Source organism: Sinocyclocheilus rhinocerous, unplaced genomic scaffold (genome assembly GCF_001515625.1).
Source record: "Sinocyclocheilus rhinocerous isolate Xijiao unplaced genomic scaffold, SAMN03320098_v1.1 scaffold1183, whole genome shotgun sequence".
In the NCBI taxonomy this organism is placed as follows: Eukaryota; Metazoa; Chordata; class Actinopteri; order Cypriniformes; family Cyprinidae; genus Sinocyclocheilus; species Sinocyclocheilus rhinocerous.
Genome location: NW_015625028.1, coordinates 41,058 through 51,241, shown reverse-complemented (window position 1 = coordinate 51,241; position 10,184 = coordinate 41,058). Strand labels below are relative to the sequence as shown.

Genomic DNA, 10,184 nt, shown 5'->3' with positions numbered 1-10,184 from the left:
AAAGAACGAAACAAAACAAAAGTATTACCATGGTTAAAAAGCGTGGTAATAACATAAGTGGAAAGATGTAATTGACAGGGTTTCTGGTATATATCTCAGTGTTTCCATACACTACCCTTACACAAGGTTTTCTCACTCCCTGAGGAAAACACACAGGCTTTTCCGAGCTTTTCTCTCTTGAGTGAATACCATGAGTGTGACAGCTGTGTCTCATGACAAAAACAGCACTGTCCCGCTGACAAACACCCACCCCGACGACAGGATCTTAGAGAAGGAATCCGTTCGCAGGACGCGGCTGTCTACGTCCATGGACAGAAACGTTGGAGCCCACGGCTGGATGACAGCAGAGCAACAGAAGAAGAGAGGACTGACTTTACATTGGTTCTTACTGAGTGTTATCTTATCACAGCTGCAATTCAGAGGCTATCAGAGAGGTCAGTATATGACTACTGCTGTATGCTAATCAATCACACAATACAAACACACGCTGTGAATAAAGCGATAAATCAGAGGAACTTACTTTTTGGAATTGCAGGAAATAGTATGGGTCATCTTCAATGATAAGAAAATCATATTTCCTGGCAAGCTGCAAATTAAAAACACAAACACATGCGACATTGCCATTGATCGGGAAAAACAAACAGCCCCGCCCCCAAACTCACGCCATTGGTTGAGAACAAACAGCAATATTTACACTTAAACTACAAACTTTCATAGTTGTCTTTTTTAGATTAAAAACATTTTAACATGTAAAAATAATATGGTAGAATAGTACTAGAATAGTATATTAATATTTTTAATTAGAATTCATTTTTATATTTTCATTTTAGTTTAGTATTATTTATATACTTGCATATCATATATTAATACTTTGAATTCACATTTGTTTTTATATTTTCAGTTTTCATTGTAGTTTAGCATTATTTATATACTACTATATATATATACATATTATGAATTAGCTTTTATGTTAATATTTTATAGTTTTCATTTTAGTATTTATACACTAAGCATGTATTAATATTTTGAATAAGCTTTTAGTTAAATATTTTCAGTTTGTTTTGGTTTAGCATTATTTCTATACTAGTATAGTATATATTCTGAATTAGATTTAATTGAATATTTTCAGTTCTCGTTTTAGTTTAGTATTGTTTACATACAAGTATAGTATATACTAATATTTCAAATGAGGTTTTATTTTAAGATTTTAGTTTAAGTAATATGTTATGTGCTTTTGTAATCTTTATTCATTTTTGGGGATTTTTTCCCCTAAATTTTCTATATAGCTTTAATTTATTTTTATTTTTAGTAATTTTAGTACGTCAACTTCAGATTATTTACTTCAGTTAGTTGCCAAGGCGACATTTCTAATTTTCATTAACATTTTTTTTATTATTATTTATTTTTGTATTTTATTTCAGCTTTATTTGCCGACAATTGAAATAAAGCTGACATTTTTTTATATATTTAGTATAATATTATACTATTTTTATAGCATAATAGAAAGAGCAAGTAAACACACTCTAAATCACAAATGTCACACAAAACATCTGAATATACTGGTAAGGTTGGACAGGGAGCATTTAGGACAGACTCAAACTCTATGCAAGTACACAAACGCAGAATTGAACGACGTACGTTGTGTGCAACTCTGCTCACCTCATAGACTTCCTGTTTCCTCTCACAGGTCATGGACGCTCCGGTGGGGTTGCCTCCGTTCGGGATGGTGTACAGGACTCTCGGGACGCTGCTTCCCGGTTTCTGTGCATCTGCCGGGTCCCAGCGCTCCAGAATCTTCCTCAGGTCCGCAGGGATCATGCCGTGCTGATCGCTCGCCACGTTAATGAGGTTACAGCCCAGCGGCTGCAGCTGTTGAGGAAGGAGTTGGTAATGTTTACGTTTAATGGGTCGAGAGAGATCGCAGGTAAAACATGGTGATGATGGGAAATGTGCTTCGTACGGCCGCCAGCGTTCCTGAGTACGTGGGAGCGTCGAGGAGGACGTTGTCTCCAGAATTGACCAGCATCTCAAAGATCTGATGAACAGAGCGAAGAAGAAAATTACCATGTGATATTATCCTAAATTATGGCACATACTTCTATATGCATATCACTAATAATATCAAGCATAATTCTCAGTTTATCAGGAACTTTATGCTCTTCTTATGTATCCACAAGAACATATATTATTATATTATTAGCATATTACATGTTATTTTAGTACCATTGAGATGTAGTTTCTAGTGAATTTTTTATTATTACTACATTTTCTGCTTTTATTTTAACTTAAGTTAAAGTTTTAGTGTTTTTGTCATTTTCATAGATTTTGTTAATTTTATTTCAGTTGTAGTTATTTTAGTACATCAAGTTGAATGAAAATGAGACTAAATGAAACTAAACTTCAGTTAACGTTTATAACGTTGAATTCTCGCTTTACAAACATCAGGAGTAACCGTGTCTCCACAAGAGCTTTTATTAGGGACAGTGTTATTTTAGTGTCATTGATATTATATTTTTATAACTATCATAGTTTTTTATTAATATTTTTAATTTACTTTTTTGTTAAAGTTCTAGTAATTTTGTGTATTTGTATCATGTCTAAATAGTGTTTTTATTCAATTTATTTCAGTTTTAGCTATTTCAGTACATCAACTCAAACTAAATGAAAATGAGAAATGTTGCCTTGGCAGCAAGTTCAAATAAAACATGTTTAAGTTAATGTTTATTTTATTTTGTGTAACAATTTTTTTGTTAATAAATTTACATTTATGCTATTATGTGTCTTTTAGTATAATTTGTCTGCAAAGCGCAATGTCGTGCGCTTTGCTTGGCCATTTGTTGTGATAAACAGGAAAGTGTGTCCAGCTGAATTCAATTTGAGTTTTGTTAGACGAATATAAAAAGCTAAGTATACCGCGGCAGCCCTTGTGTGAAGCTCTCGTGTGAAGACCGAAGAGTGTAAAGACCATTGACACTACTGTTCAACTCCACCGAGCAGGGACACCGGCAAGTGACATAAGTATCGCTTCTGAATCATTCTCTTTCCTACTACTTGTTCCCCTTCTGTTTTCAGTTTTTATAACCAATTCTTACTATGTGTTTCCAGATCCCTACTATTACTACCACTCGCAAACCATGCATCACACACTGTAGGCAGCGCAATCCTAACAACCTGCGCACTTTGCCTATGTCTACTAATACACTACTTTCTTTTTCTATTGGTCTCTGGAATTGCCAGTCTGCTGTAAACAAAGCAGATTTTATTACTTCTATTACAAGTCATTCAAGACTAAACCTCATGGCCCTGACAGAGACGTGGATCAATCCAGATGACAATGCTACACCTGCAGCCCTCAAATAATTTCTCTTTTTCCCACTCCCCCCGTCTGACTGGAAGAGGTGGAGGTACTGGTCTGCTTATCTCCAATGACAAATCACTTTCGCAGACTTTTTCATTAACTGTTCCCTCCTGGTGGAATGACCCGCCCAAATCAATCAGAGCAGCTGAGTCCTTAACCATCTTCAATAAATGACTAAAAACACATCTGTTCTACGTCATTTGCACTTATATATTGTTGCTCTTTTGTTAGTTTTGATTGCTTCTATTGTCCTCATTTGTAAATCGCTTTGGATTAAAGCGTCTGCTAAATGACTAAATGTAAATAATTTATATACTATTACAGTATTTAGTAATATACTAACTGGATTAGTTTTTACATTTTCTGTTTTCATTTTAATTTTAGCTCTTTTTTTGGAAGTTTTCTTTTTTCTATACAACTTTAATTTATTTTATTTTAGTTTTTAGTAATTTCAGTATGTCAAATTCAACCTATTTTAGTTAGTTGTTAATTAGTTATTAGTTTTAGTTTTAACTTTCAAGTTTATAATTTCCATTATTTCACGTTTATTTTAAGTAACAAAATATGTTTTTTTTTATGGTTTTAGTTTACATTTATACATGTGACAAATGCTTTTATCCAAAGCGACTTACATTGGGTTCAAGGTACACGTTTTATCAGTTCTCACTTTCACTGGGAATCGAACCCATGACTTTTGTGTTTCTACTGCAATGCTCTACTGTTTGCGCTACAGGAAGGCTTCGTTAATTATAATAACCCTGAATAGGGATGCATATGTATGTTATATAGGTGACCATATTATTATTAGCCACAAGTAGCACTTTAAAATCCATCTGATTAGTTCCAGATTGCAAACAGATGATCTGATGTGTGATGTTAACGGTGTGGATGTACTTTGCAGAGCCCCTCCTGACTGCCGGTGGTGACACACATCTCCATCTGTCCTCTCTCTGGACTGTAGCCGGTGGTGGGAGGATTGTGGAGGCTTTTCTGAAGATCCTTCATCCACGAGAGCAGCTCAGGAATACTGCGAACACACGGACATGCATACAAGCCAACTAGTGTTGTTGATACTCTTTAAAAACGTAACTATACCAGCTTTCCACCCGCTGATATGCGGCTGCTTTCCACCGCTCCCATATTTGCGTGAGCGCTCTATGAATATAAATAGCATCAAAGGTTTCTATTTGCAACGTGTTTTTGCAGCGTTGAGCGCTGTAGCCAATCACTGACATGTTTGTTGAGCACGTGAACGCAACGGCCAATCAGAGGCGTTTATGCACTTGTAATTATATTAAATTACATTTTAAAATACTTGTAATCAGACTACAGTTGCTTTTTTGTTGATTGCATGATTACATTTTTTTTTACACAATAGCAGTAAATTATTCATAATTTATTGATTCTCCCTAATTCCTCTTTTTCATCTTTTAAATGTTCCTTTTTTAAAATAATCTACCGCTTATATACACTCAGAAAGTCCAGTTTTGTGGACGTTCACACAGAGACCAGTCATTAGTCAGGTGGATATACTTTCCCAAACTTTTTTGTCATCTGAACATCTTTCATCTAATATATTTACTTGAAGTACCCCTGAGATTTTAAAATAAATATTTAATAATTAAGTATCACATTTGCATGTTCACGGTTGTTGGTTAATGGTCACATGACATGCAGGTAAACAAATAAAACATGACATTTTTTTAGGAAGTGCTTTATTTTGATTGATGTTATTTCAAAACGACTTATTTTAATTTTTCTTTTTAACAATTTAATTATTAGTTTTTCGTTAAACTCACAACCCTCCCTCAAGTACCTAGTTTGGGGAACCTTGACGTAATGTTTAATGCACTTCATGTTGTTAATTACAACGAATGGACCCTTTTCACAAGACTGTGATCACGCGTTTAACGGTCATCAGCATCGTAAATCCTCGAAAGTTTTTCATATTTGTATTTTTTTTTAAATGTATGTACATTTATAACACTATTCTTTGTATTATATCACCTTTGCATCAAATTACAAAAAAACAGTTAATGCTAATGCGAGGGTGTTTCTAATGCAGCGTCTATGGGAGGGACGGTAAATTTGACATCGTTCTCTCCATTGTCTCTCTCAATTTTTTTCCCTTTTATGTGTGATAAACGAGTTAGGTCAAAAGTAATCAAAAGTAGTCTGATTATATTACCTAAAATGTGTAATGTAATGGATTACGTATGGAAGCCCATTTCTGCCACTGAATAAAAAATTTAAAAAAAGGTAATTGCGACTTTTTATCTCACAATTCTGACTTTTTTTCATTTTTGAGATATAAACTCACAATTGCGAGTTATAAAGTCAGAATTTAGACTGAAAAAGACTTTAGACAGAAAAATACTTTTTTTCTTGCAATTCGAACTTTTTTTTCTCAGAATTGTGAGATATAAACTCGCAATTGCGAGTTAAAAGTCCAATTTTGACGGGGGAAAAAAGACTGATATGTTCTCAGAAAAAGTCAGAATTGCGAGAAAAAAAGTCAGAATTGTGAGTTTATATCTCGCAGTTCTGACTTTATGTCTCGCAATTGCGAGTTTATATCTCTCAATTATGACTTTTTAACTCGCAATTGCGAGTTTGTATCACGCAATTCTGAGAAAAAAAGTCAGAATTGTGAGATAAAAAGTCACAATTACCTCTTTTATTTTTTATTCAGTGGCGGAAACAGGCTTCCATAATTACGTTATTAACTACAATGTAATTTGGAATCAGTAACGGACTACAATTTGTAAGTAATCTACCGAGCTCTGCTTATTATATATTTTATTATTATTATTATTATTATTATTATAATGGGAGCTTTCACTCAGTCGGTCAGCTTGCGCTGCAAATGATATCAGCTTCATTTATTATAAAGAGAGCGCTTTTTGCTCGGTACCATGACAACCGTGGAACTTTACTGGCATTGGTACCGACTACTGAAATTTTGTTATACATAACTCCAGACACCAGTGTGTATTGTGTATTGTGATACCCGTATGAGCCGGAGTACTGCAGCGCTCTCTTCATCAGAGGCTCGTCCATCACCAGCGCTTCGCCTCCCTTCACTTTAATGCTGGCCGACTGGAACGGGAAGGTGTTGGGATTGGGAGATCCTCCGGCCAAAGAGATCAGAGACGGGGGAGACCGCTGCTGAAGCTCCGCTGGATCAGAACCAAGCCACAAATCAGGCCATATCATGGGTTACAAACAGTCAAATAATAATACAAATCACACTCACTCAGTACGCGAATAGGTGACGGCTTTCTCGCCGCGCTCACAGCTGTCAGAAAGCGAGCGTAATTCATGCTTCTGATGGGACGCAGGTGGAGAACATTTCGTAAATTAGACATTAGAAATTGTGATTTTCATTTCTGTACATCTGTATTACAGGGTTTGTCATACAGGAACGCCAATGGAGTTTAAAAATTCATAATTTGGAAGCAATCTTAATAGGAGTTTAACGGTATTATCACAATTTTAATGGATTACAGAAGAAACTAATCCATTAGAAGTTTAGAAACACTGTAAAAAACCCAAAGTTCCTTGTTAGATATGAAATGGTTCCAAATGAAACTGTATTATACAGATTTACTGGATAGAATAATTTGATCGTAGAAGTAATTAATCACTTAGAAATTTAATTTGTAAAAAGCCTATTAAAGCTGCAGTCCGTAACTTTTTTTGGTTAAAAATGATCCGAAATCAATATTTGAGCAAGTACATAACCAGCCAGTGTTCAAAACTATCTCCTTACTTTAGCCCGATTCAACAAACGTGGCACACTTGTTACTTGTTCAGATGGCAATATACGGTGAAAATTCTTATTTGGGTCATATTCCAAGACGTAGGCTAGAATCTGTGATTGCGAAGTACAGTAAATATCCACACCGGTGCGGTGACTGACTGCCACACACACATACTCCTCAGAACATTAGATTCATCCACGCTGGAGCCGAGCCGGTGCACAACCCACGCAAGCTAGATAATTCCACACACAGCTGCAATTCCAGGTTTTCAACCAGAGATGGCGACAAAGAGGCAAAACTTACAGACTGCGGCTTTAACATATCCTCATTAGATAGAAATTAATTCTAAATTATGATATAAACTCCAAAAAAAGAGAAAAGTGTTATGCAGCACATATTCATAAAGAGAAAAGGCAGAGAAAAGTGATTTTAATTTTTGTGCATCTGTATTGGGGTTTGTTATAAAATTCCATGAATTGAATGGCAATGGAGTTTCTATCATAATTTAGAAGCAATCCTAATGGGGTTTTTAATGGCGTTATGATGATAATAAAAGAAACTAAACAATCACTGCAATCGCTTTGAAATGACAAAAATCTCATTAAAAGAACAAGGTAGATCCAAATGCAGTAGTTTATTAAAATAACAAATAATCAGAACAGAACAAAAACTAGACAAACGGTAATCCAAAACACAGGGAACCGAAAACAGGATGTAACCTCGTACAATACTGTGCAGCAAAGATCAACCAGACACTGTGACAATATGGGGTTCTTTTCTTGCATTGATTGAGAAAATGGTATAAAGAGATTAAGTATAATGTCAAATATGCTTTGTCTCCTTAAGAGTGTATGTAAAGTCTAAGATGTCTCGGTGTGTCTAAACCCTAAATATGTATATATTTTATTTATTTATTTTTTGCCTGCTGTGTTTTTGGGTGAATTGTCTAAAGTCTAAAGATGAAGACATTGCAGATTCATCAAGTGTAAAGCTGTCTCTGTAATGAGTGTAATGCGACTCGGTCTTGTTTCAGTGTGCCCACATTCACCGTGATCCCGGACTCTCTGCGCTCAGTGTCGCCTCTGAACGTAGAGAGCGATGTTGATGGCGAAGATGATGACGTGCCGTCTGAGGGAGTTCCTATCGAGCAGTACAGAGCCTGGCTGGGTGACTGAACCATTTGAATATAGTAAAAACACATATGTTTCAGTGACTCAAAGCCAGTGTTAATGTGCGTGAGTGTGTTGTTTGTTGGTAATACCCAGATGAAGACAGTAACCTGGACCCGTCTCCTGTGCCGGACTTGGACTCGGACTCGCTGCTGGGCGGCCCGATGGATGATGAGGAGCGATGGCTGGCCGCGCTGGAGAAAGGAGAGCTGGATGATAACGGAGAGCTGAAGAAAGACATCAACGAGTGTCTGCTCACAGCCAGACAGGTGCCATATAAAACACACACAATCTAAATGAAACAAAAACTCCACAAAACCTCCAAATGGAGACAGTGCTTTGAAGATGCGCAAACCTCACCATAACCAGACATGATGCAGGGTTATTATTGTTAACTTTAAAGGTGAAATAAAGGAATATAAATAGTAGATGACAAAGTTAAATGTGACCCTGGAGCACAAAACCAGTCATAAGGGTCAATTTTTTTGAAATTGAGATTTGTACATCATCTGAAAGATGAATAAAGTCACATGTTACTTCAGTTATTTTTATTTCTAATTTTCATCTAGTTTAAGTTGAAGCACTAAAATGACTAACTAGGGAAAAAAAAGTAAAACCGAAATAAAATAAATTAAATCTAAATAGTAATATTTAAAATAAACAAAAGTAATAACATTAACAAACATAATTACTAAAAATTTAACTAAAATGTAAACTGAAAGTATAAAAATAAAAAAGCAAATTCAAAATATTAATTAAATCTATAATAGTTTATTAATATTATTAAAATAACACCAACATAATGCATTAAGTTATACGGTACCGTTCAAAAGTTTGGTGTAAGATTTTTTTTTAAGAGATTAATGCTTTTATTCAGCAAAGACACATTAAAATGGTCAAAAATGACAGTAAAAACATTTATGTTACGAAAGATTTCTATTTTAAATAAATGCTGTTCTTTTGGACTTTCTATTCATCAAAGAATCCCGAAAAATAAAATTTATCACGGTTTCCACATAAATATGAAGCAGCACGACTGTTTTCAACACTGATAATAATCATAAATGTTTCTTGAGCAGCAAATCAGCATATTAGACTGATTTCTGAAGATCATGTGACACTGAAGACTGGAGGAATGATGCTGAAAATTCAGCTTTGATCACAGAAATAAATTACTGTTTAACAGATATTCACATAGAAAACAGTTATTTTAAATTGTAATAATATTTCATGATTTTACTGTACCATATGTTTTTTATCAAATAAATGCAGCCTTGGTGAGCAGAAGAAACAGTACTTGTAGGTTTTATCACCCAAAATCTGATTTGATGAGCTAAAAATGAATAGTTGTTGATTGGTGACTTTATTTGAAGTATTTGACATTTAACTGATCTTTACCTGAACAAAGTTTCGTCTCCATCTAAACAGAAAGCGCTCTTACATAAGCAGCAGAGCCAGCCGTTACTGGAGCTCCCGATGGGATACAAAGAGAAGGAGCTGATGGCCGAGATGATGCAGAAACGTCAGGAGCGCGCTCGCAAAAGACGCCTGCAGGCCGCCAAGAAAGCCGAGGAGAACAAGAACCAGACCATCGAGAGACTGACCAAGACCAGCAAGGCCAAGATCAAGAGCATGAAGGAGCGCAGGTCCAAGCAGGCGCAGCTGCCCATGGTGAGGTACAGCAGTAACGTTCAGGGCTCCGCCGTCTTGTACCCCGCCGGGATCCCCGTCCCGACGCCGGCTGCCCCGCGAGCGCCTCCCCCCGCGCCCCTGAGCTGCGGCATGTCCGGATGCTCCAACCTGAAGAAATACTCCTGCTCCAAGACGGGGACGCCGCTGTGCAGTCTGATGTGCTACAGGAAGAACCTGACGCTGGTGCAGGAAGTCGCTTAA

At 36.0% G+C, this 10,184-nt stretch overlaps 2 protein-coding genes across 2 annotated transcripts in view; one reads left to right on the top strand and one right to left on the bottom strand.

The window, feature by feature from the left end:
- aadat (aminoadipate aminotransferase) overlaps nt 1-6,706 on the bottom strand; it is a 21,808-nt gene extending 15,102 nt beyond the window's left edge. Inside the window, exons 1-7 of the mRNA XM_016562475.1 lie at nt 6,615-6,706; nt 6,369-6,537; nt 4,253-4,385; nt 1,961-2,035; nt 1,660-1,869; nt 521-586; nt 251-333 (exon numbers count right to left, since the gene is read on the bottom strand). Of these exons, the coding sequence (XP_016417961.1) occupies nt 251-333; nt 521-586; nt 1,660-1,869; nt 1,961-2,035; nt 4,253-4,385; nt 6,369-6,537; nt 6,615-6,681 (803 nt within the window). The 5' untranslated portion in view covers nt 6,682-6,706. The remainder of the gene's footprint in view (nt 1-250; nt 334-520; nt 587-1,659; nt 1,870-1,960; nt 2,036-4,252; nt 4,386-6,368; nt 6,538-6,614) is intronic.
- Nucleotides 6,707-7,987: 1,281 nt separating this feature from the next.
- LOC107748026 (INO80 complex subunit B-like) lies at nt 7,988-10,184 on the top strand. Its single transcript, XM_016562675.1, has 4 exons — nt 7,988-7,995; nt 8,156-8,289; nt 8,388-8,560; nt 9,720-10,184. Exons 1-4 carry the CDS (start codon nt 7,988-7,990, stop codon nt 10,182-10,184), a joined length of 780 nt encoding a protein of 259 aa, XP_016418161.1.